This window comes from Bufo bufo, chromosome 9 (genome assembly GCF_905171765.1).
Source record: "Bufo bufo chromosome 9, aBufBuf1.1, whole genome shotgun sequence".
Taxonomy (NCBI): Eukaryota; Metazoa; Chordata; class Amphibia; order Anura; family Bufonidae; genus Bufo; species Bufo bufo.
The window spans coordinates 210,279,124-210,307,111 of record NC_053397.1 but is presented as its reverse complement, the minus strand read 5'-3'; the positions used below and the strand labels follow the sequence as shown (position 1 = coordinate 210,307,111).

Below are 27,988 nucleotides of genomic sequence, written 5' to 3'. Positions count from 1 at the left end.
GTCAAATGCATGTGATGAAGACGTAGTTTGTTTGCTATGTTAACATGAAGACATAGTTCTGCATAGAAGCTGCAGACACAAAACAATGGGAGAATAACAATGATTATTTGCAAAGTTGCTTAATTTTTCCTTATAATTGTGTTAAAAAATAAAAATAAAATAGTTGCGAAGGTGGGACCATAATGGAACAGTATTAACACAGAGCAGTGACTTAGGCTACCTAAATGTGGTCGTTGTAAGACTCAGTACAAAAATGGTGTGCTGTACTTTATGCCAAGGAAAAAATCGGGACATAGCAGGACAACTTCTCCTAAAGGTTTTTTTTGTGAAAAAAGTTTCAGCATTGATCAGGCATGATTCTTTGCCATATACAAGTCCAGGAGCATTACTATAGTGGTTGGGTCACATAGGTAAACGATGAATAGAAGGTATACCACGGCACTCTCAAAGCTTCAGCAATTCAGTATTTATTCACCAATTCTTAGCGACGTTTCGACCAGTGTGGTCTTTTTCAAGCCAGTCACATAGGTGATTGGGCCAGAAAGAGCACATACAAAGGCACCAGAATTATAAATGGCATATGGTAAGTTGGGACTAGTGTTGAGCGACACAAGGTGGACTTCGATCCGAATTTCATGGAAAATTTGATTCACCCTTAAGCCAAATTTTCTCGTGTTTCGTGGTAACAAATCGATTTTCCCTGAATGGTGGTAAAAATTTTTAAAAATCATTCTTACCTTATCCATCTGAGCGTGAAGAGCCAGCCACCGTCATCAAGATTGAAGATCTAGCACGGTAACGTATGATGTCACCACGCCGGCTCAAGATGGAGGCGGCCGGCTCTTTGTGATCAAACGGGTAAGGTAAGTATGATTTGATTATTTTTATTTTATTTTTTACACTGTAATATCAGTCAGAAGCAGCGACATCTGAGGGGTACAATGACGGGGAGCTACGCAATCGGCACTCTCTGTCATTGCAACCACTAGTTACAAAGAAATGGGATTTTTTTGTAAAATTCGGCAAAGCAGCCAAATCGAATTTTGCAATACTTCGCTCATCTCTAATTGGGACCATATCAAAGATTTTTCATTGGGTTTCAGGAGTTTTATGTTATACTTCTGTATACAATACTGCAGCGGTCTGAGAGCAGCCTCATATATATTTTTTAAGGACCTAAACCTGGACTAGACTTAGAGTTTAGGCAAAAATACCCATAAAAAGTTACCGTAGTCCAAATTTTTGGAAATCAGCAAAAACATTGGGGCTCAGATCTTAAATGTGGTCTCTACTTGCCTATTACAGTCACGCTATGGCAGGCACAACCCTTCCAATGGCAGCAAATTGAATAAATTCTCCTAAACCTTTTGTTGCTCCACCAAAAGTCCAGGACACTAAAGCTTTCCAAGCATTAGGTTGTTTTTGGAAGAAGGCCAATTGATGTGTATTACAGACCTGTGGGCACTTTATGGAATCCTTGGGCCACCTTAACCACTTAAAATTTCTTGGAAGAACTCTCCTATAACACGTGTCATGGATCATGACAGTCATACAATTGGAGGCTCTTGGATGTAGGTACAGTAAATCAACTTTTTTTTATGTGAGACCCTTTTAATACATAGCACCTAAAAACAGGACTGGATGCCCATGAGTCATGCCATGACTCATTAAATTCCAACTTGCCTATGCTTGTTTCATAAATGAGGTCCAGTCAGTGGTTATGAATGTTTTTTAATAATTCTTTTTGAAGTTGTGCCTAAGTGACTGTAAACCAGTGGTCTTCTTTTTCTGCAGCATTCTCCCATATGGATCTCTAGGGCATCCTGTCGTGGTTTGGGTTAAATGAAGCATGCTCATTAGAGAGTTGCCATGATAATTTGGCTTAGCAAAAACGTTGGCACTTTGAATAACACCATTTCTCTAAGTAACTCAATCCAGATGAAGAGATTACAGGAGAAGATTAAGGTTTTATAGTTGTCACAAATGTAATTCTTCGAACCCTGCCGAGAAAAGACGTGGTGTTAACATTCGAATATGAAAGCAAAATATAATTTCATTGAGAAAATGCAAATCTGTTCAAAATAATATTGGCTGCAGGTACAGATTCCTTAATTTCCATCTCAAAGTTTTCCAGTGCATTTTTTAAACCAAAACTAAAATTTACACTGTGGAGGGTCTCATAGAAAAATCTAAAATATTCCCACCCCAGCCCAGGAGCTTCCTAAATCTTCCACCCCTCACATAAAGTGTTCACATTCATCCTGTAGAAAACATACTCCCTCCTTGAGATAATTACTACCATCAGGAAGGCAGTACAGTTAGCACTGTTGTCAGGGGCCCAAACATAAAATGACCCAAACTCACCTGTAAGCTGACACCCACCCACTACAGTACCTACCAGTTGCTACTTGGGAGAGACAGTTTCACTTATATTAGTGATCCTTTTAAATAGGCAATGATGGGCAAACCTGGTTCTCAAGATGGTGCCCTGAATTTAAGTGCAGCCCTGAATAAACATAATCTTCCCCTCCAACTTGTACATACTAAATATATAAGGTGGGTCTAATGGGCTGCATAAAAACTGTAACATTCTGCTTCATTTCAAAATAATTTGGTTGCATTAAGAAGTATAACAGACTTCCACAGGTACCCGTAAAATGGATGCAATAAATCCAAGATGGTGGCCTTGTTGCTCATTAGCCAAAAAACTCCTCATGCAAGAAACTATTCCAAAATTTGGCATCTTGAACATAGCTGCTATATGGTTTGACCAACTTGCCACCTCCAGGGCCTCATAAATAGTCACAACTTACCAACAGAACTGTACGCCATTGGCCAAGGATAATGTGAAAATCAGGATGTGGGCCTGGCGTCGGGGTCCTTGTCTGTTCATTAAAGGTGTAGAGATCCTGTCTTTTTTCAATGAGATCCTTAGGAGTTTTGGCAGGTGGAAGGGTACCAGGCAGGGTCGCAAGTAATAAAAGGAAACTTCACAACTACCCCACCAAATCTCAGCAGAGTCATGTTAGGGTGCTGTAGGCGCCTGGTCGTCTGATTGATTCTAGTACCAGACTATTACAGATGTATGTGCACACTCTCTATAGACACCCATTTTTAAAGTATAACGTACAAGCGTATATTCACTGTTTGAAGACACTTAGACACAGGCTCGGACTGGCCCACCAGGGAGGCGGAGGATTCCTCGGTAGGCCCTCAGTTTCCTGCGCCTGGAGATAAGATGGAGGAGTATTTATTTTTCTTGTTTCTCAGAAGAGATAATTATTGTAGCCACTAGGTAGCAGTATCGCACAGTGATGCAGCCTCCAACTGGTGTAAATTGTACAGGAGGCACCGTAGTATCTTCTAAACTTCCCGGGCTGCTGGCAGTGAAGGAGGAGAGAACATGTCTGGCCATCCTCCTGCCCTCCCTGCTGTCAGAAAACTGTGGTTGCTGGGCTGATTTCTCAGGTGTGTGACAGTAGTGAGCTGTAGGAGACTGTAAGGGGTAAATAGGGGATTTGTTTATAGTAGACTCAGATCTGTGTATTAGTGCTGCTCAAGATGCCCCCCAATGCGCCCACTCTAAATTCACCCCTAATATTGCCTCTTCTCCAGTTGCCCCCCTAATACCTCTACTCCAGGATCACCACTATTACCCTGCCTCAGGCGACCCTAATGCCTTTGCTTTAGGTGCACCCCCATAAATGCGCCAGCTCCAGATGCCTCCACTCTAAATGCACTGCTAATATTGCCTCTTCTCCAGCTACTCCTGCTCCAGGATCCCCACTATTACCCTGCCTCAGGTGACCCTAATGCCTCTGTTTCAGTTAGGACCCTCCGTTTGTGCCCTTTGCTCACGTTGCTCCTCTAGCACCTTTGCTTGGGCTTTGTTAAAGGTTGTGACCTGCAAAGGGGGTTGGACTTATGACTGAAAAATTCTGCACAGTGCGTCACATTCTCCAGTATTGACACGTATGGTTTACATGGCGGTAGTGATGATATTCTGTATTTACAGGCATCACCGCTGCCATGTAAAGAGATCATGGTGGTGGAGTGTGGAGGATTTAAAGGGGTTGTCCAGGTTTTCAAGTTATCCTCTCCACACCCTAGGGCATAACTATATGATTAGTGGGGTCCGATTGTGTGACCCCACACTGATCCCAGGAACGGGTCCTGTTCCCCCTTTTTGATGGTGTGGCAGGCCACACATACGCCCTGTTGCTCCATTTATTCTCTTTGGGACCACTGGAAATAGCCAGCTTTGTACTCTGCCATCTCTAGCGACCCCATAGAGAACGGATGGAGAGGCAGGGCATATGCTCCACCTGCCACTCAATCAAGAAGGGGGATCAGTGGGGTCTCCAGCGTTTAGACCCCCACGGATCACTTAGTTATCCCCGATCCTGTGGATACAGGATAACTAGAAAAGTGGACACAGGCCCTTTAACAGGTGAGTATTTCTATTTTAGTTTGACACATATTTTGGGCCAAATTTTTATTTTATTTTATTTTTATTTTTTACACCCAAAGAAAACCTTTAAGGATTTAGAATGTGAAAAGGTCCAAAAGCTATGACACGACAGGTGATAAGTGTCTGATTGATGGGGGTCTGACTCCTGGGACCCCCATGATCAAGGAAACGTGGTCTTAAGACCCTTGTTTACATAGATTGGTGGTAATGGAATGGAATGTCTCAGAACCCATTTTTCCATGATCAGTGGGTGTTCCAGCAGTCAGACCCCAGCAATCTGATATTTATCACCTATCCTGTAGATAGGAGATAGGTCATTATGGTAGGACAACCCTTTTAATTATAATGTAGATTATAATTTAAATTTTCGCAGATAACACTTAACTGTGTAAAGTAATTAACACTGAAGAGAACAGTATACTGCTACAGAGGACAGTATACTGTATATATACTACAGAGGACAGTATACTGTATATATACTACAGAGGACAGTATACTGTATATATACTACAGAGGACAGTATACTGTATATATACTACAGAGGACAGTATACTGTATATACACTACAGAGGACAGTATACTGCTACAGCTGGCAGATGAGGTTTAACACTGACAAATGTAAGGTTATGCACATGGGAAGGAATAGTGCAAGTCACCCGTACATACTAAATAGTAAAACACTCGGTAACACTGACATGGAAAAGGATCTAGGAATTTTAATAAACAGCAAACTAAGCTGCAAAAAAACAGTGTCAGGCAGCTGCTGCCAAGGCCAATAAGATAATGGGTTGCATCAAAAGGGGCATAGATGCCGGTGATGAGAACATAGTCCTACCACTTTACAAATCGCTAGTCAGACCACACATGGAGTACTGTGTACAGTTCTGGGCTCCTGTGAACAAGGCAGACATAGCAGAGCTGGAGAGGGTCCAGAGGAGGGCAACTAAAGTAATAACTGGAATGGGGAGACTACAGTACCCTGAAAGATTATCAGCATTAGGGTTATTCACTTTAGAAAAAAGACGACTGAGGGGAGATCTAATTAATATGTATAAATATATCAGGGGTCAGTACAGAGATCTATCCCATCATCTATTTATCCCCAGGACTGTGACTGTGACGAGGGGACATCCTCTGCGTCTGGAGGAAAGAAGGTTTGTACACAAACATAGAAGAGGATTCTTTACGGTAAGAGCAGTGAGACTATGGAGCTCTCTGCCTGAGGAGGTGGTGATGGTGAGTACAATAAAGGAATTCAAGAGGGGCCTGGATGTATTTCTGGAGTATAATAATATTACAGGCTATAGCTTCTAGAGGGGGGTCGCTGATCCAGGGAGTTATTCTGATTGCCTGATTGGAGTCGGGAAGGAATTTTTTATTCCCCTAAAGTGGGGAAAATTGGCTTCTACCTCACAGGTTTTTTTTTTTTGCCTTCTTCTGGATCAACTTGCAGGATAACAGGCCGAACTGGATAGACAAATGTCTTTTTTCAGCCTTATGTACTATGTTACTATGTTACTACAGGGAGTGCAGAATTATTAGGCAAGTTGTATTTTTGAGGATTAATTTTATTATTGAACAACAACCATGTTCTCAATGAACCCAAAAAACTCATTAATATCAAAGCTGAATATTTTTGGAAGTAGTTTTTAGTTTGTTTTTAGTTTTAGCTATTTTAGGGGGATATGTGTGTGTGCAGGTGACTATTACTGTGCATAATTATTAGGCAACTTAACAAAAAACAAATATATACCCATTTCAATTATTTATTTTTACCAGTGAAACCAATATAACATCTCAACATTCACAAATATACATTTCTGACATTCAAAAACAAAACAAAAACAAATCAGTGACCAATATAGCCACCTTTCTTTGCAAGGACACTCAAAAGCCTGCCATCCATGGATTCTGTCAGTGTTTTGATCTGTTCACCATCAACATTGCGTGCAGCAGCAACCACAGCCTCCCAGACACTGTTCAGAGAGGTGTACTGTTTTCCCTCCTTGTAAATCTCACATTTGATGATGGACCACAGGTTCTCAATGGGGTTCAGATCAGGTGAACAAGGAGGCCATGTCATTAGATTTTCTTCTTTTATACCCTTTCTTGCCAGCCACGCTGTGGAGTACTTGGACGCGTGTGATGGAGCATTGTCCTGCATGAAAATCATGTTTTTCTTGAAGGATGCAGACTTCTTCCTGTACCACTGCTTGAAGAAGGTGTCTTCCAGAAACTGGCAGTAGGACTGGGAGTTGAGCTTGACTCCATCCTCAACCCGAAAAGGCCCCACAAGCTCATCTTTGATGATACCAGCCCAAACCAGTACTCCACCTCCACCTTGCTGGCGTCTGAGTCGGACTGGAGCTCTCTGCCCTTTACCAATCCAGCCACGGGCCCATCCATCTGGCCCATCAAGACTCACTCTCATTTCATCAGTCCATAAAACCTTAGAAAAATCAGTCTTGAGATATTTCTTGGCCCAGTCTTGACGTTTCAGCTTGTGTGTCTTGTTCAGTGGTGGTCGTCTTTCAGCCTTTCTTACCTTGGCCATGTCTCTGAGTATTGCACACCTTGTGCTTTTGGGCACTCCAGTGATGTTGCAGCTCTGAAATATGGCCAAACTGGTGGCAAGTGGCATCTTGGCAGCTGCACGCTTGACTTTTCTCAGTTCATGGGCAGTTATTTTGCGCCTTGGTTTTTCCACACGCTTCTTGCGACCCTGTTGACTATTTTGAATGAAACGCTTGATTGTTCGATGATCACGCTTCAGAAGCTTTGCAATTTTAAGAGTGCTGCATCCCTCTGCAAGATATCTCACTATTTTTGACTTTTCTGAGCCTGTCAAGTCCTTCTTTTGACCCATTTTGCCAAAGGAAAGGAAGTTGCCTAATAATTATGCACACCTAATATAGGGTGTTGATGTCATTAGACCACACCCCTTCTCATTACAGAGATGCACATCACCTAATATGCTTAATTGGTAGTAGGCTTTCGAGCCTATACAGCTTGGAGTAAGACAACATGCATAAAGAGGATGATGTGGTCAAAATACTCATTTGCCTAATAATTCTGCACGCAGTGTATGCTACTATGTACAATCTGAGGAGGTTACGATTTGGTAAATGTCATGCCAGACATTTATGCTTAAAGGGGTTAAAGGGTTTGTCTCACTTCAGTAAATGGCATTTATCATGCAGTTTATACAAGGCACTTACTAATGTATTGTGATTCTCCATATTGCCTCCTTTCCATCACATTATACACAGCACATATCCGTGGTTTTTACCACCGTGTAATCCAGCAGCGGTGGCCGTGCTTACACACTATAGGGAAAGGATGGAAGTACTCATTGGCCAACACCTTTACTTATAGTGTGTAAGCACGGCCACCGCTGCTGGATTACACGGTGGTAATAACCACGGATACGTGCTGTGTATAATGTGATGGAAAAGAGTCAATATGGACAATCACAATACATTAGTAAGTGCCTTGTATTAACTTTCTCTACATGATAAATGCCAATTGTTGAAGTAAGAGGACCCCTTTAAGTGTGCTACACTGAATAGGGTTAGGCATAAATGTCTTGGTGTGTGCATTGCGTGTTTCCTATGTGTGATTGGTGTGTGCTATATATGTTCTATGTATCAGTGGTGTATGTGCAGTATGTGACTAATGTATCAGTGGCATGTGAGCCACGTATAAGTGTCTTGTTGTGTGCCACGTGTGTCCAATGAGTGATTGGCGTGCGCTGCATCTGCCTTGTTTCTGACTGACTTAAGTGCAGGATATCCATATAAGTGTAACTTCTGCCACATGTATGTTTGGGCATTTTGCTGTGAATGTCGGCCATCATACTTCATCTTTAATATTTCTGTTATCACTGTAAGGGCTCATGAACACGACCGTTGGATGTTTTGCAGTCTGCAAATTGTGGATCCGCAAAACATGGATACCGGGTGTGTGCATTCCACATTATGCGGAAAAGAACAGCATCTAATAGAACAGTCCTATCCTTGTCTGTAATGCGGACAATAATAGGACATGTTCTATCATTTTGCAGAACGGCCATGAGGACAGACAGACGCAGAATGCACACTGAGTCATTATTGTATTTTTTATTGCGTCCCCATTGAAGTGAACGGTACAGATGTGGAAAAAAAATATGTTAGTGTGCAGGAGCCCTAAGGTGGGCCCCCAGAATCAGTGGGCCCTAAGTACCCCAGTCCGACACTGCTTACACACAGATATAATGTATGCATTTTGAATATTATACATGTATACAACACATACAGTATATATACACACTCTCTCTACATATATTAATACGGAATATGCAGACACTCACCACATACAGTATACTGTATATACACACTCACTTCATGCAGTATATACTGTATGCACTCTCTTTACATTTGTTTATATATACAGTACTCTAACTACACTCAACACATGCAGTAGATGCACACATTCACTGTATATACACAGTCATACCGTATATATGCACTCTCTAATTACATTTATACAGTATATATACAGGATATACATACACTCACCACATAGATACCGTTTATGCACACACTCACAACATACATTCACACAGCATATATGCACACAGTCTACATACATTCATACATACATACAGATACAGAATATACATACGGTTACCACACAGATACACAGTATATACAGTATATATGCACCATCTCTACATACATTAACACATACAGAATATACATACACTCACCACACATATAAAGTGCGTGCACACATTCACTACATACAGTATATTTGTACTCTCTCTACATACAGTATACTCACCAAATATATGCAAACACTCACTACATAGAGTCGTACATGATACATGCACTCTCTTTACATGCATTCATACAGAATATACAAACACTCACCACATATATGTGTATTTTCTCTTCCTACATTCATAGAGAATATACATACAGTCACCACACATTGTTACAGGCAGTGGGTGTAGAACCATTGCATCAACCAACAGGTTTTCTTTGGGCTAATCCCAAAGACATTATCCTGGCAGTCCCCTTGTTTTCACCCTTTAACCCCTATACAGTGATCTGGACTTCGCTGCAGGGAAACCACCAGGCAGCTACTTCCTGGAGAAGTCAGTGTGTGGTTGACAGGTGATCCCCGGGGGTCTGAGACACTGGCAAACCCTTAGTCAGTGACAGGCCAAGGTCGGGGCAGGCTGGGTACATGCATACCCAAGAAACAGTCTGAAAGTCAGGGCAGGCAGCTCAGGGTCATAACAGTAAATAGGCACAGGTCAGGAAGCAGAGGTTCAGAATCCAGGAATCAGGCAGTAGTCAGTACACGAACAGATGAACAGAAAAAATGCATCTTTGCAGGATCCACCAAGCTAATATACCTATTGCTCAAGCACCCATCCTTAGGGGAAGGTTTCTTAAGTACCACAGGGTTACTAGCCATTAGCTGAAGAAATTGAGGGTGCAACCTGGCCCTTTGAGCGATATCCTTCAGTGAGGCAGAAGGCAGAAGCAGGCCATGGCCTGCGGCAGAAGATAGAAACACAGAACTCTGGCAGTCAGGCCCATTGCTAGAGGATAGACGAGGGCCAGCAAGTCCAGGACACCGGAAAGCAGCAGTTGCAGCAACAAGGTATTTGGAATGGCAACTGTGCCTGCCTGGAGGAACACATAGATACATACTGTAGATATGCACTGTCTACATGCATTTATACTTTACATATAGACACTTTCTACATACTTCTCAGCACATATTGGTCAGGGGTGCACCTAGCCTTACTGCTGCCTGAGGCGAAAATTTAAATGGCTAGCCACTCACCACCCCCTCCCCCATCATCACAGCAGTACCTGAGTGCGTGCCTTGTCCTGATGGTGAGGCAAGTCTTTCACTAGCGCATTGAATACTGTGCTGTCGCTATAGTTTTTTTAGATGAACGCCCCCCCCCCCCCATTTCCTCTAGATAGTGCGGCCCGAGGCAGCCGCCTCATTAAAGGTGCGCCCCTGATCTCGGGGGCGTAGAACTTTATGGCCCCCATAAGGAGTACTGGGCACTGTGTGGCACAGTGAATTTTCAGCATGTGTCCTTTCTATGTTTTCTTGGGTTTCCACCAGGTTTTTGCTCCAAAAACATACTGCTAGGCTAGTGACTTCTAGTGAAATGTATTGAGAAAGGGAAATTAGATTGTGAGCAGTGACGGTCAGTTCCCAGTGTTCGCCAGCGAACACATGCGGGCTGCCATCTTTAGTAAGGTAGAATCACCCGTCCGGCGATGCACAGGTAAGCCCTTAGGCCTCATGCACACGACCGTTGTTGTGTTGCGTTCCCGCAAAATGGGGTTCCGTTGTTCCGTGATCCGTTTCCGTTTTTTTTTCCGTGTGTCATCCTTTATTTTTGGAGGATCACCAGACATGAAGGAAAGTAAAAAAAAGTCTAAGTCAAGTTTGCCATCCAAATGATAGGAAAAAAACGGACGCATTTTTTCACGGTCCCATTGACTTGAATGGGTCCGCGAACCGTTTTCCATGAAAAAAATAGGACAGGTTATATTTTTTTGACGGACTGGAACCACGGATCACGGACGCGGATGACAAACGGTGCATTAGCTGAGTTTTCAACGGACCCATTGAAAGTCAATGGGTCCGCAGAAAATCACGAAGAACGGAACAACGGACACGGAATAAAACAACGGTCGTGTGCATGAGGCCTTACCTGTGCCTGTGCCGGGAGCCGGTCTGAAATCAAATGCAGTCACCGGGAGCAGGCAGTTCCGAGAACAGTCGCCGGGGGCCTTCATCGGGCTGTTCTCGGAACTGCCTGCTGCCGGTGACTGCATTTGATTTCAGACCGGCTCCCGGCACAGGCACAGGTAAGGGCTTACCTGTGCATCGCCGGACGGGTGAGTCTACCTTACTAAAGAGGGTAGCCCGCATGTGTTCGCTGGCGAGCCCGGCGAACTGGCCATCACTGATTGTGAGCCCTACTGGATACAGGAACTGAAGTGAATGGCGACCATCTCCGTACAGTGCTGCAGAATACGTTTGCGCTATGTCTTTTTTATAGTGTCACTCACTAAATATCTATTAGACCTGAATGTAACGGACTCCAGCGTCTTTACATTTCAGGCACTCCAAGACATTTACATAAATAGATGCCAAAGGAAAAAAAAATCGCATTACCTGAATCAGAAAATTACCTCTTAGAGTAATAATCATAAGTCTCCTTCTCCATGGCAGCTTCAGACCCGGCGCTACAAGACGACTGCTCCGGTTTATATTTATCTACAAGTGTTATGTCTACACGCATGTTCTAAAATCCTAATTATCACTAAAATATCCAGAAGAAAGGCAGCAGAACGGCCTAGTGACAATGCATTAAATAGAATTTCTCACCACTGCTAAAGACACTGGATACAAACAGCAAAACAACAAGCTTTGTTCCCAGTCGTACGTCGCTTAATAATTCCACTCACACGTTCCGGGGAAAATAAACAAAAGCCTTAGCAAATCCTTTAATATGTGTGATCTAAAAGCTCATAATGTAGAAAAAACACCAGACTTGTCTATTAGTCATTTATGTCCGTTAATCGAAGGAAACAAACGGCATTATTATCAGGTCTAGATTATTTTTTTTTAAATCTCATTTCATTTCTTAGAAAAACACAGTGGCATCCCCCCCCCCCAAGCAATCAGCGCCACCCCTGTCCGGAGGGTGGTGTTTGGAATTGCAACTCAGCTGCAATAAGGTGAATGGAGCCGAGCCGCAATACCAAACGCAACCTGTGGACCGGGGTGGCACTGTGGTTAGCGGCTATGGGCAACAAGGCCTGTTTTTGAAAAATGAGATCCATAGATTTCTCAAGGCTGTGTTTTTCATTACTCCTATGATGCTGCATTGAAACTGGAGAAAAAAACTCAATGGGAGGAGAGATACCACCTTTCATTTTTAAGAGCTCTTTTTGAAAGCTGAAAAGTTTAATCTGATTGGTTGCTATCGGCAACTTAGGCTACTTTCACACTCGCGTTTTGTGCGGATCCATCTTGTATCTGCACAGACGGATCCGCACTGATAATGCAAGCGGAGCCAAACGGATCTCTCCTGACTTACAATGTAAGTCAATGGGGACGGATCCGTTTTTCACTGACACAATATGGTGCAATTGAAAACGGATCCGTCCCCCATTGACTTTCAATGTAAGTCAGGAAGGATCCGTTTTGACTTAGACTTTTTTTTAATGAATAATGCAAAAAAAGTCTAAGTCAAAACGGATCCGTCCTGACTTACATTGAAAGTCAGGACGGATCCGTTTGGCTCTGCATCGTCAGGCAGACACCAAAACGCTGCAAGCTGCGTTTTAGTGACCGTCTAAAAAACGCAACGGAGACCAAACGCAGCCAAACTGATGCATTCTGAACGGATCCTTATCCATTCAGAATGCATTGGGGCTGAACTCATCCGTTTTGGGGCCGCTTGTGAGAGCCCTGAAACGGATCTCACAGGCGGACCAAGAAACGCCAGTGTGAAAGTAGCCTTTAGCCAGTTTTCCTTTACATAACTTTTGATAAATCTACCCTAATGGTGTGAACATTTCCTTATAACTGTGTGTTTTTTAATGCATTATTTAAATTAGGTGCAGAGGACGTAGCAATTGCAGAGAGAGCAGAGCCTCTAGGTGTAATGGCAACGCCCCCGTTGCTCCTAGAGGCTCATTTGCATATATTAAAACTAAAAAAAAATCTCAGCAATGCGGACACATATGAACATGGGACCAACACAGATGCCTTCAGCTGCCAAGCGCACATGTAACAGGTCAGCCGGTGTCATAGGTACAAAACTGCTGACAGATGCCCTTTAACTTCTGTTAGGAAGAGACAAAGTTGCAGGGCGAGCTCCTACCGAGAAAGTTGAAGTGCGGCGTAAAATATGAACTGAAATCCAAACCAAGGAGGTATAAATTAAAAGAATGGACAGAAGGATATATTCTATATAGAGTGATATTTGGCCGATACCAATGCTAAACACCGGGCGTGATGATGAAAGGGTATGACACCTCTAAATACCAGTTTTCTGACATAAAACTAGCCTTTTGATCTCTACCATTGATGTGATCGAATTAACATAGATTATTGTTGCATCTCTCAAGGTTGCCTGTCGCTAATGCTTCCTTCACATCTGTCAGACGTAAGACCACCTCATTGAGATTCCAAGAGAGGAAAACAGTCATTTCCATGATGTCGTAAATATCATTAGTATTTGGAGTCCTGTATTTTATGCAGATTTGTTGTTTTTCAGCTGTCAGTACCAGTCATCTGTAGGAAAAACTACTGCAAATAATTAAAATAAAATTGTGATAATTATATTCTTTATGATTTCTTTTGTAAAAAAAAATTGTAGACAAGGCTGAAGTATGGGTTTTGACATTTTTACACATAAAGAACATGTACAGATAATTTTAGTTATTGGATACATCATGAACATACATAGAATGCAACATGGAAGAAGGCAGTAGCATGTCCATCCGTCCGAATCCTCACCTCTAGCATTTACTAGGGAACGGTAGCAACCCAAATGGGAGGGGCGGTGGGTGAGGCAGCCACCCCACCTCCAGGGAACCCAAATATGCCTCCTCCCTCTACATCGCGGACTACCTCTACAGGAGGATACGTTTAATCATAGGCCATGGCCTATACTATTCCGCTTTTTTATTCAGATGCGTTGGCAGCTACAATGTATCCAGTTGCTAGGTTGTCTCATGTTTTCCAAACTCCGACCGGCTGTTCAGTAAACACATTGTACAGATATATTGCCCCGCTATATAACGTATTTCCTAACATATTGCACGTTGTAAAACCAAAGGTCAAACCCGCTGCTCATTGCTGTCTATTCATGTTACGTGTCTATAAAGGAACAAAGGACACTGAAAGCTTATTAAATAACATAAAATATACTGTACACAATAATGACCAGGGAACGGGTACCTCAGGCCCTGGAGCCTGAGGGGTCTAAAGCCTTCTGATACACATGAGACCAGTATTCAAAATGAACTGGTGGGCCCCATTACGGAGTTTGCACTGGGGCCAAGGAGATTCAGGTTACGTCTTTGATCTTCAGCAGCCAATAATCATTTTCTAACCCGCCTCCCATCTGATTGGTTTCTACGGCTCGCACGGTGATGTTTGGAGTTGGGGTACTATTGTGTCTTGTATACTATAATACTATACTTTATTCCTCGTACTAGAGCAAGCATAGAAAATGGAATACAGAGCAGATTGTAGCGCGTAGTAAAGAAATATGCATCCTGTGGCCTTCGGAAGATGAGACAATCACAGCCGTCATGTTAGTGGATGATGTCTCGTTCCATCGTGTAGGAGATCTCTTTACTGAGCTGGCACCAGTATTTACTGTAAACCACTGCCGCTCCATCTGTTTATCTCAGACACATGAAGCAACACGGCACGTTTTTGAATAATCTGTAATATTCTTCTTGTATCTGCAAAGGAAAGTCAACATTTAATTTGTAACAGAGGGCTGCACGCTGGGAAATTATCCAAAGCGAGACACTACACCATAGGTAAAAAAGAAATACAGCATTGTGCATTATATATCCATTGTATAGGTACAGTATGTGGGGCATAAGAAGTAATCATGGACCTCACAGCAAAACTTACAATAGGGCTCCACTCCTCCGTGACCACCTTCAGCTTGATGGGAACATAAAAACCTAGGATTATTATGACCTTTACTTTACGCCATGTGTCTTTCCCTAATGCACATGAATAATGCACACAGTGATGTCACCGTACAGGGATAATAAACACAGTGATGTCACAGCACACGGATAATAAACACAGTGATGTCACAGTACAGAGATAATAAACACAGTGATGTCACAGTACAGAGATAATAAACACAGTGATGTCACAGTACAGGGATAATAAACACAGTGATGTCACCGTACAGGGATAATAAACACAGTGATGTCACAGCACACGGATAATAAACACAGTGATGTCACAGTACAGAGATAATAAACACAGTGATGTCACAGTACAGGGATAATAAACACAGTGATGTCACCGTACAGGGATAATAAACACAGTGATGTCACAGCACACGGATAATAAACACAGTGATGTCACAGTACAGGGATAATAAACACAGTGATGTCACAGTACAGGGATAAACACAGTGATGTCACAATACAGAGATAATAAACACTGTGATGTCACAGTACAGGAATAATAAACACAGTGATGTCACTGTACAGGGATAATAAACAGTGATGTCACAGTACAGAGATAATAAACACAGTGATGTCACTGTACAGGGATAATAAACACAGTGATGTCACAGTACAGGGATAATAAACACTATGATGTCACTGTGCAGGGATAATAAACACAGTGATGTCACCGTACAGGGATAATAAACACAGTGATGTCACAGTATAGGGATAATAAACACAGTGATGTCACAGTATAGGGATAATAAACACAGTGATGTCACAGTACAGGATAATAAACACAGTGATGTCACAGTACAGGGATAATAAACACAGTGATGTCACCGTACAGGGATAATAAACACAGTGATGTCACCGTACAGGGATAATAAACACAGTGATATCACAGTACAGGATAATAAACACAGTGATGTCACAGTACAGGGATAATAAACACAGTGATATCACTGTGTTTATTATCCCTGTACGGTGACATCACTGTGTTTATTATCCCTGTACGGTGACATCACTGTGTTTATTATCCCTGTACTGTGACATCACTGTGTTTATTATCCTGTACTGTGACATCACTGTGTTTATTATCCCTATACTGTGACATCACTGTGTTTATTATCCCTATACTGTGACATCACTGTCTTTATTATCCCTGTACTGTGACATCACTGTCTTTATTATCTCTGTACGGTGACATCACTGTGTTTATTATCCCTGTACTGTGACATCACTGTCTTTATTATCTCTGTACGGTGACATCACTGTGTTTATTATCCCTGTACTGTGACATCACTGTCTTTATTATCTCTGTACGGTGACATCACTGTGTTTATTATCCCTGTACTGTGACATCACTGTGTTTATTATCTCTGTACGGTGACATCACAGTACAGGGATAATAAACACAGTGATGTCACAGTACAGGGATAATAAACACAGTGATGTCACAGTACAGGGATAATGCCCACAGTGATGTCACAGTACAGAGATAATGCACTTAGTGATGTCATAGTAGCAGAATAATGCAAAGTGATGATACAATGCAGAGATACCTATCAAATTTACAAAGTACAGGTATAATGTGTACTGTGATACCATAGTAGCAGAATACGGTGTACAGTGATGTCACATTATTGTTCTCTCCTCTTTATGCATGTTTCTTTCATTAAAGGGGTTGTCCTCTTTTTCACCCAGGCAGCAATTCTGGTAGAAGCATCAGAGCATTTCATGCTCCAGTGCTCTAACTTGCCCTGTGCTGTATCGTGTAGGGCAAGGGCATTTTCAGCAGATCCGGTGACGCAATGAGTGTCTGCTAGGTGGAGGCTTCTGCCTAGCAGTGAGCCCGGTGACGTCACCAGAACTATTGGGCAGCGCTAAAACCCACCCATTAGTGCCGGTGACATCACCGGGAAAGCTGCTAGGCGGAAGCCTTCGCCTAGCAGTGTAAAACATATAAACAAACAGCCCTGCGCGATGTAGTGCAGGGCAAGGGAGAGCATCAGAGCATGAAATGCACAAAACTCATATCTGAGGGGCTGCCTGGGTGTAAAAGGGGATATGTCCAGGTTCAGTTTTGAACCCGGCAACCCCCTTAATGCTCATAAATAATGCACAGAGGGATGTAACAGTACAAGGATAATGCATAGTGGGGGTGACAGCCGGTGGGTGATGTGCACTTTGATATTACAGTACAGGAATTATTAAGTTAATGAAGGTACAGCACAGAAATAATTTGCACAGAAATGTCACAGAAGGGAAACAATATGCACAGTGATGTCACAGTAGTTGAAGCAAGAAATGACAGTAAAAGGGTAGTGCACACAGTGATGTCACAGTAGAGAAAATGCACACTGATGTTGCAGTAATGTCTAAGTAAAGAAATAATACACACAGTGATGTGATAAGGCACACAGTGATATCCAAGTAAAGAGATTATGCACACAGTGATGTCAAAGTAGAGATAATGCACACAGTTATGTCAAAGTAAAGAGATAATGCACACAGTGATGTCAAAGTAAAGGGATAATGCACACAGTGATGTCAAAGTAAAGGGATAATGCACACAGTGATGTCAAAGTAGAGATAATGCACACAGTGATGTCAAAGTAACGGGATAATGCACACAGTGATGTCAAAGTAAAGAGATAATGCACACAGTGATGTCAAAGTAGAGATAATGCACACAGTGATGTCAAAGTAAAGAGATAATGCACACAGTGATGTCAAAGTAAAGGGATAATGCACACAGTGATGTCAAAGTAAAGGGATAATGCACACAGTGATGTCAAAGTAAAGGGATAATGCACACAGTGATGTCAAAGTATAGATAATGCACACAGTGATATCCAAGTAAAGAGATAATGCACACAGTGATATCCAAGTAAAGAGATAATGCACACAGTGATGCCAAAGTAAAGGGATAATGCACACAGTGATGTCAAAGTAAAGGGATAATGAACACAGTGATGTCACAGCAATATACATTATGTCTTGTGCATGAGGCCATGAAGTCTGAAGACGAAATATATGTGGAAATATTAGAGAGCTGAATAGTCAGGTATTTTCTCTTTCGATATCTTGTATCTCACTTAGTTCCATAGACTCTATCCCCTGTACTTATAGCTGTTATTACCTTATCATTACATGGCTTATACTTCTTGTTTACTGGTCGTTTCCGTATTCGCATTACTGCGCAGTGCCGTCCCCGCTCTGTGTTGGCATTGGGGTTTTATTGAGAACATTGTACAGAGATATTATGTCTACCTTAGATCTTCATAAGCCTCTGATTTCCATACCCATAAGAATGTTTTTGTTTTCTAGTTAATGGGCCCCTTTACCGAGAGATACATAAAGTCGAAATGCTTAAATGCTCCTGCTCCCCAGCCTGCCGGAATTACAGAGTCATTTGTAATGTATGGAAGTATTCCGAGTGCCTAGAAAACTACTTTGCATATGAATGATCTCTCCTACAGTAATTGATATGCAGCTATAACATGGGGCCAAAACAAACAGACAAACAAACAAGTAACATAAGCAATGTTTGCTCATCGTAATGCTATATTACAAATCATATTTACATGGAACGTTCCTCTGAAGGTAACTCTGCGCTTATACATTAGGTAACATTTTATTTTATTGCATGGAGAGATTCAACTCTAAATGCCCTAATGTTTTATTTAATTATATTATTCATTTATTATTTAATTTAATTGTATATTATCATAATTCTGTCCATACCCCACTGTCCCCCTGTCAGCAGGCAGCAGATACCGGATGTAAAAAAAAACAGCACGCGCCTGATGATGTGAGGAGGAAGGGCACAGGAAAATTAAATGGGTTGTTCAGCCTTTTAAATCATGGCTACTTTCTTCCAAAACCAGTGCCACACATGTCCACTGGTTGTGTCTGGTATTGCAGCTTAGCTCCATTCACTTAAAAGGAGTTGAACTGGAATATCAGACACAACCCATGGACCGATGTTGTGTTTCAAAAACACACAAACATGTTTTTCTGTTCCTGGACAACGCATTTTTACATTTTTGATATTTCCATCCCACATTCCAAAAGCCATAACTTTTTTATTTTTCCATTATTTTTTGTGGGACAACATGCCTTTTTAATGCTGCCATTTAATTTACCATGCATTGTCTTGGAAATCAGGGGGGAAAAAAACCTCACAATTCTGCCAAGGTTTTGGGAGTTTTGACATCACGGCTGTCACTGTGCGCTAAAAATGACATTACATCCTTATTCTGCGTCTCAATACGATTGTGACGATACCAAAAATGCCATATTCTGACAACCATAACTTTATTATGGCCAGTTCTAAATGTAAGACAGCTTCCAAGCTGTCTTACATTTAGACCATTTTCTATGTCCGTCCCCTTCCCCGCCCACAATTTTAGACCTGGCGTGAGCAGGGAAAAGTCGCAGATGCACCTGAAATACGCCTAATTTAGGAGTTTTTCAGATTAGTAAATTATTCCTGCTCTCCCCGGCATTCAGTCTTTAACCTTTGTACAGGGATCTGGACTTTGCTGCAGGGGAGCAATCAGACCACTACCTCCTGGGATAGTCCCAGCATAATTGGCAGCTGATCCATTGGGGTCAATGACTCTGGTCCAACCACTCAGAGCCCTAGGCACATAAAAGCCAGGATGGCAGACGGCATGAGGAATAGCTTGGCATCCATGCCCACCTTGCACAGCAGGAATGTGGCGATCAGGGACAGTGTGCCCAACGTATAACTTATCCCTCGTGTCATCTTCTTCAGTAAATTATTATCATACTTTTTTTCCACTAACCTTTTTAGACAAAACACAGAGGAAGATGAAGATGAACATTCCCTGGAAGGCATTGGAGATTGTGAAGAGATAGGCAGTGACCATCGACCCATTTACAACATGAAGGACACCAAACATCCATGTGGCACCAAGAAGGAACAGAAGGGCCAGAGCCCCCCTTGCACACGACCTGCATAAGAAAGGTATTTGTTACTACAGGATGTAATCAACCCTAAAGCCAAAGATATAACGACATACAATATGGTAATTATATGGCTGATACAATGCACACTCTGATGCTACATCACCATCCTCCAAGCTTCTAGCAAATGTCTTCTGTGTATATGGCATACCCTGGTGACTGGCACTGCCATATGACTTCATTCAAAATCTACTGCAAGCAATTCCCAGAAGTAAAAATGTGTCTATAATAATCACGTGAAGCATCGCCGAGCATAGAAAAAACTGCTTTTGTTATTGTCTGCCAGGTTATGAATTTTTATATATAGAATAAAAATGTAATTATCTGGGAATGCAAGTATCAATTGTCCCGAGATGGTTTAATAATACAAATCTGTGTGATAACTTTTAGCATACTTTACTTTTACATTTTATTTATTCCACTGAAAGAGGTTCTGAAAACTGAGGCGGAAAGAAGAGAAAATGTGTCAGTGCAAAGAATATTCAACATGACCAATTTTAAAAGCTATGCCAGTAGATTAAAGCAATCTCAACCATTAGGGGGCCCCACAAGGTGGAAACAAAGCCCACCCTTTGTTATAGAAATGCCATCATAGCCCGATGGTCAGACTGGAACACAAGAGTCTTAAATGAACCTCTGATGGGACCAGGCTCTGAGTGGATAATAGGCCTAAAAGGTTTAGAAGAAGACGGCCATTTTGAATTGATTTTGGAGACAATGACTTCCCAACTTTTTGAATGGTAAAAGAGGGATATTACTTCTGAGGCAGTGTAGTAAATTTTATGTAAATCTATTTGCTGGTCAATAAGAGTAGTGTTGATCGTGAATATTCCAATCATGTACTTATATCGCGAATATCGGCACTTCGAGAATTCACGAAAATGTAGAATATAGTGCTATATATTAGTAATCGCAAATATTCTAATTTTTTTTTTCATCAGTAACCTCCCTTCTTGCTTGTGGGCCAATGAGAAGACTGCAATATCTTTGTCAGAGCTTAGCAACATCCCTAGCAACCAATAGGAAAGCTGCCTACCCCTTACTATATAAGAAACTCCCCAGCAGCCATTTTCTGCAGTTTTTTTGCAGTTCTGAGAGAGAGAGAGCAGTGTCATTGCTGTGCTCTGTGTTTTCATCTGGATCCTATTCCTTATCCAATTACATTAGATAGTTAGTTAGCTCATATATATAAAATACAGATAGTGGGAGATAGTCGGTGTAGGTTAGATAGTGATATAGTGTAGATGATAGGTTCCAGTGCAGGGTGTTAGGTAGTGTGATAGGAATTACTGTTTCTCTGCTGTCCATACATACATGCTACAGACATAGTGCTGGGATGTCACAACAATACTTAGTGCACCAATCAGTAATATCTACTCAGACCTGATAAAATGTGAAGTTGAACGTATTGCTCAAAAAATATGCGCATCATTAGTGCTGATTTGCGCAATCGCGAAAATGATGACTGGAGATCACGAATTCTAGAATTCGTGAATTTATTGCAAATATTATGCAAAAAATTCATGAAATGTTGCGAAAACGAATATTGCCTATGCCGCTCATCGCTAAATAAGAGGGACATTCAAGGACCAAAGCAATTTAGGTTACAAGTAACTACAAAAGAGGGACATGTGTGGGGGTGGGGGGGTGCCATAAGGGTCTATGTCTTATGGTACAATTATAGTTTAGCATGCAGTTAGAAGTTGCCCATATGTTCTGTATAGATGGAGGATGGGCCCTCAGAATCATATATTCTGGTGGCTCACGAAACCTCAGTCTGATAATGCATAGAAACCCAGCTAAGGGCACTACACTTGTTTCCCTCCAGCTAAGGGCACTGGAGGCTCTTGGGTCAGACCATTTCCTTGTTTTCTACCATTGTGATTTCTAAGAAAGGCATGGGCATTTTTACAACACCTAAAGGTGGGAAGTGCCAACTCAAGTCTATTAGGACTCACCCTGGGACCAAAACTATAGGCTTTAGAATAAATCAGTGTCACGGCCATGGCTATGACCGTGACTCCTGAACCGCATGCGGTTGTCAGCGGTTCTCTTTGGTGTTCAATCACAGGTGAGGGCTGTGGTATTTGCCTCACCTGTGGTTGCCGCTGGCAACAGTGTGTATGGGCAGCGTAGCAGTCGGAGCTGTGCCATTGCAGCTTGCTACGTTGTGCATGCGGTTTTGTGTGATGTGTGTATGTGTGCACTTGTTGTTAGTTATTGTGTGCACTTTCCCTTTATGTATGTTTGTTTTCCCTTCTGTGTTACTGGAAGGGTTAACTTCCTTCCCAGTGTGTGTGTGATGTCACTGGGTGTGTCCAATCCTTGGGTGTGGCTACTTGGGCCTATAAAGACCCTCTCTCTTGCAGAGCTCAGTAGGTTGCTTCAGCATGCTTGCTGATAGCAGCCTCCTGTGTTTGTCATCCGCCAGTGAGAGCCACCACTGTGGTCATAGTTTAAGTTTAAGTTTGAGTTTACAGTTCATAGTATAGTTTTATGTTTGCCTATGTCTTTATGTGTGTGTTGTAGCAAGTTTGTCTGTTGGGATTTTCATATGTGTTTGTGCAGCATAACGGTTCTGGATCCCTGTCTGTTTAGGGATCCAGTCAGCAGGGCTGTGGCAGGTTGGTGAATGTCTGTTCACCTGCCATTTCCGTATTGCTGTTTCTGTTCCCCTTTTCCCAACAGCTTGGCCATTGAGGCTCCTGCTCCTCCGTGTCAAGGAGGAGTAGGTTGCCTTACCCAGCTCCTAGCTCAGGGATCTGCGGAGGGTAAGATAGGGCTCCGAGGTTCCGGCGCATGGGCCCTCCTACCTTAAAGGTCGGCCCATGCAGGTTAGGGTCAGGGTAGGGACGCTATAGGAGGTGACCTGCTCCCTGTCCTGTGGCTTCATGGCCGAGTAGCTACTTCAACACCTGGCACCTCACGGCTGAGGGTTTCCCCCATCCTCAGCCGTGACAGTATGACCACAGAGGCTTCCCGCGTGGCGTTCCCTCGAAAGAGGGTAAAGCATGCACCGCTATCTGCGGATGGGGTGCATGCGCGTTCTCCGGAGGGAGAGCGTTATGGGGCGTTCACCATTTACGGCGCGGTGAGTGGCATTCCCCGCCATTCCGCGCTCACCGTTGTCCGTGTTGGTGTCCCCTTTTGTTTGTCTTTCCCCTCCCCCCTCCCATTGTTTCCTATGCCTCACCAACCTTCCCCTTTTGTTGTTGGGAGGGGCTTTGAGGGGTGGGAGTATGCATTCCCTCGAAAGAGGGTGTAGCATGTACCGCCGTCTGTGAAGGGGTACATGCGCGCTCTTCGGAGGGAGAGCGTTCTGGGGGTTTCGCCTCTGATGGCGCGGTGAGTGGCGTTTCCCCGCCATCCCTTCACCGTTGCCTCGTGTGGCGTCCCCCTGATTTTACTACACGTGGTGTGTGTCTGGTATGCGGTATGCATACCTTCGAAAGAGGGTGCAGCATGCAGTGCCATACCCTTGTGGTCTGCATGCGCGTTCTCCGGAGGGAGAGCGTTCCTGGGGGTTCTCCGTTAACGGCACGGTTGGTGGCTTATTCCCCGCCACCTTACCTTCCGTGTCCGTGTTGGGGATCCCTCGTCCCTCTCCATGTTCCCATCTCTGGTCGTCTGCTGGCAGCACTCCGTAAGTGGTCCGGCTGCGTGCTGGTTAGGAGTGTCTGCTGGCAGCGACTGGAGTGGGGACGTGAGTGGAGAGTCCCCTCGTTCACTCTCTGTGGTTCTCCTCCCTGTGTCACTGGTGCGGGCTGCAGGCCTCGTCGGACTGGCTGTGTTGTGTGCTGGGAGAGGATGCAGCTGACAGTGACATTTTGGGAACCGTGTCTGAGAGTGGACGTCCCCTTCTCCCATCCCCTTGTGTGAGTCCCTCACGTTTTTTTTTTTTTTTATTGGTGGGGGGGCTTTGAGGGGTGGGAGTGTCACGGCCATGGCTATGACCGTGACTCCTGAACCGCATGCGGTTGTCAGCGGTTCTCTTTGGTGTTCAATCACAGGTGAGGGCTGTGGTATTTGCCTCACCTGTGGTTGCCGCTGGCAACAGTGTGTATGGGCAGCGTAGCAGTCGGAGCTGTGCCATTGCAGCTTGCTACGTTGTGCATGCGGTTTTGTGTGATGTGTGTATGTGTGCACTTGTTGTTAGTTATTGTGTGCACTTTCCCTTTATGTATGTTTGTTTTCCCTTCTGTGTTACTGGAAGGGTTAACTTCCTTCCCAGTGTGTGTGTGATGTCACTGGGTGTGTCCAATCCTTGGGTGTGGCCACTTGGGCCTATAAAGACCCTCTCTCTTGCAGAGCTCAGTAGGTTGCTTCAGCATGCTTGCTGATAGCAGCCTCCTGTGTTTGTCATCCGCCAGTGAGAGCCACCACTGTGGTCATAGTTTAAGTTTAAGTTTGAGTTTACAGTTCATAGTATAGTTTTATGTTTGCCTATGTCTTTATGTGTGTGTTGTAGCAAGTTTGTCTGTTGGGATTTTCATATGTGTTTGTGCAGCATAACGGTTCTGGATCCCTGTCTGTTTAGGGATCCAGTCAGCAGGGCTGTGGCAGGTTGGTGAATGTCTGTTCACCTGCCATTTCCGTATTGCTGTTTCTGTTCCCCTTTTCCCAACAGCTTGGCCATTGAGGCTCCTGCTCCTCCGTGTCAAGGAGGAGTAGGTTGCCTTACCCAGCTCCTAGCTCAGGGATCTGCGGAGGGTAAGACAGGGCTCCGAGGTTCCGGCGCATGGGCCCTCCTACCTTAAAGGTCGGCCCATGCAGGTTAGGAGTTAGGGTCAGGGTAGGGACGCTATAGGAGGTGACCTGCTCCCTGTCCTGTGGCTTCATGGCCGAGTAGCTACTTCAACACCTGGCACCTCACGGCTGAGGGTTTCCCCCATCCTCAGCCGTGACAATCAGGCAATGAACCTGAAATTAGTGTAGGCCAAATACTCTGAAGAGCTGATTAACTAGTGTTTGGAGACCTCCTGACTCCCCCCCCCCAATGGCAAAGGTCAGGGCAAATATGGATCAGGCTATTGGACTGTATTCAGGGAAGGTTAGCTGCTGCCAGAGGTGTCTGGATGCGGCTTTCTCACCTCCCCCCATTTAGAATATATGCACCTTGGCAGAGCCAAACATTTATGTGTATGGAGGAGGCAGGAAAGACAGCCGTTGGTCAAACAGCTTTGAGAAATTGGCCAACAGCTATCTAAAGTGTATGGTCAGTCTTAGTATGCTCTTGCTTTCGAGGAAACCCAATAAACCATTAAACTTGATTTCGCCCCTGGGATGAAAAAGCCTTACGTTACATCTTCAATCTACTGGCACCATGGATTCAAAAAAGCTGATTTCTTAAGTAACAAGGTCTTATGAAAACTAAAGGCAGACCATTATGGAAGAAGTACTGCATTTGAAGTTGTACATCTTCCATTTGACTTATCCATGACTATTTTTTAACCAGACATTTTCCTTACAATGTTTTTTTCCTGAAAGGTGCACTGTAAGCAAAAACGTTATCATTTACCTTATGTTTTCGTAACAACTAACTTCTGGCTTCAACATTGCAGTATGACGGAAAACTTTGTATATTATGACTCCAAATGCCATCAGGTTAACCTGAAAATATATCAGTATAATGACACATTAAAATAAATCATTCCACATGTATGCATCATATGTACTTTTTTTTGTGAAAATAGGAGAAAACGGGTCTATTTCCAATTATATGGTATGTTAAGAAAAAGAATTGCACACTTTTGCGTACAGATATGATCAACACTCCGCCTGACTTGGTATTGCATTGGTACTATCTGTGTAATACCACATTTTCTTGGCAGTGGTGGAAATGTGTGTCCAGACAAAAGTTTCCTAATCACTATCAGTTGATTTCTGGGGTTCCAGGAGTTGGACAGCTTTTCATTCACAAAGGGGTTGCCATTTTGAGACCTCAATGAGAGTTTTTTAAATGTCTTTGTGAATGTTTATGATATGTGTACAGGAGACGATCCAGTAAGCCTGAACTCGGTGTCTTATTTTCAAAACATCATGGTCTTCATTTCAGAGGCCACGAAAATGTAAGAGCATTTAATAGTCTTCTTGTACTTGGTATGTTTTTTTTTAACAAAACAAATAAAAAACAAATTCTTTACAAATTGGATTTACATGGACCTCTTACTCCTCTCTAATTTTTAAAGCTCCTCAGGGGCAGAGCTGGCATTCAATTGGATGTTGTCCTGTGTAATAAATTTTAACGACTGTTTATCCTTATGATATACTGTTGTAACGACACCAATTTCTAGGATGAAGATAACTAAAGAGAACAAACAACTAACCCTAACTAACTCTTCCTGAATCATTCCTTGCATCTATCCTTGAACACTGGCCCTAACACCACACACTAGTCCACACTGATGTCCATAAGTCTACTTGTCAACACTGGACATAACACAACAACTTGAGGGGTTAGGATCCAGAGATAAGAAGAACACACTGAACTGGAATCAAACCAGACAGATTGAAATAGAAAGGACCCAAAAACTATAAAAACTATAATACTCAGAACCAAGATCTGGATTAAAATAAATCCAAGAACCAAACTACACAGACATGGAGACACTAAACAAGGAACTAGATACTAGATACAAGTATTTGCTGGTTAACGCACAGAGCTTATGCTATAACCGGCAACCCATTTCTGAAGCCAACTATATTTAAAGAGAGGCTAATCAATCAGGAACTCCTCTTCCAAATGAGCCTGGCTGTAGCAGAGTGGTCAGATGACCCACACTAATAGATAAGTTGTGAGACAGTTGTATAGTAAATGCCCCAAACAAACTAATATACAGGAGAAGGTGAAACAGTAGTGGGATTTCTACTTATTGTAAGAACTATATAATACACAAATACCGAAGTCCAGTCAATAAACGTAAAAATGCAGCAGGATCCAGTGCAGCTGTCTTTCCACTGGTTAGGACACCATGACTAGGATAAGAAATGCATGTTCTGGGTGCACAAGCTATCACAGTAGAGTGTTACTCTCTGCTCTATAGAATTAACCATCATATTTATTTTACCTCAAATACTAGTAGCTATAGTGGCTGCTACGGGGCCCAAACTAATAAGGGGAGGAGGACTAAAAGATTTTATTGACAGCGTCCCCGAAACAGTATTATACATTGATATTATATACAGTGACAGTATATACAGTGACATGAAATATCATACATTCATGTAGAGAATGGATGGAGAGGCTGCTGGGCCTGGTCTGAAAGAGCAATCTTGACTAGTGGGGGAGTGGGGGTTGCATTGGAGGAGTGGGTTGGGGAGGCTTTCAAAATTTTTTAACCCTTTTATTTGCTATATGGAAGGTCTTTCAGCCAAGAAGAGTTGAATGTTTAGGACAGACTTTGCCTTAAAAAAAATAATCACTTTCAAACTGTTGAAAAAATTCCAAGTTTTCATACCACACTTCATTTCCTCATTTACCTCAAAGCTTTGAGGGCCTGCACAATATCAAAAACACTATTCCCTACAGGACTTTGGCATCCTAATATTGTTTTTGTAATCCAATATGGCAGATTTAGAATGGATTGATTTTGGAGCGAGAGGGGATTGTCTTTTTTTTTACAAATCCCCACATTTTTGTGTCCTCTGTAAATCCAAGCTTCTATAAAACATGAACTGTTTCAAATTAACCCACATCATTCTGAGTTAATGCTTTTAGTTGTAATGTCAGAATTTTTTTTCCCCATCATGTTTGTCCATATTGTAATTTGACCTATAA

General features: G+C 42.7%; 1 protein-coding gene across 1 annotated transcript in view; it reads right to left on the bottom strand.

Moving 5' to 3' along the window:
- Positions 1-14,001: 14,001 nt before the first annotated feature.
- The window catches only part of ADGRL4 (adhesion G protein-coupled receptor L4), a 156,428-nt gene continuing 142,441 nt past the window's right edge, over positions 14,002-27,988 (bottom strand). Inside the window, exons 14-16 of the mRNA XM_040407683.1 lie at positions 25,730-25,821; positions 20,031-20,199; positions 14,002-14,979 (exon numbers count right to left, since the gene is read on the bottom strand). Coding sequence (XP_040263617.1) covers positions 14,917-14,979; positions 20,031-20,199; positions 25,730-25,821 — 324 coding nt within the window. The 3' untranslated portion in view covers positions 14,002-14,916. The remainder of the gene's footprint in view (positions 14,980-20,030; positions 20,200-25,729; positions 25,822-27,988) is intronic.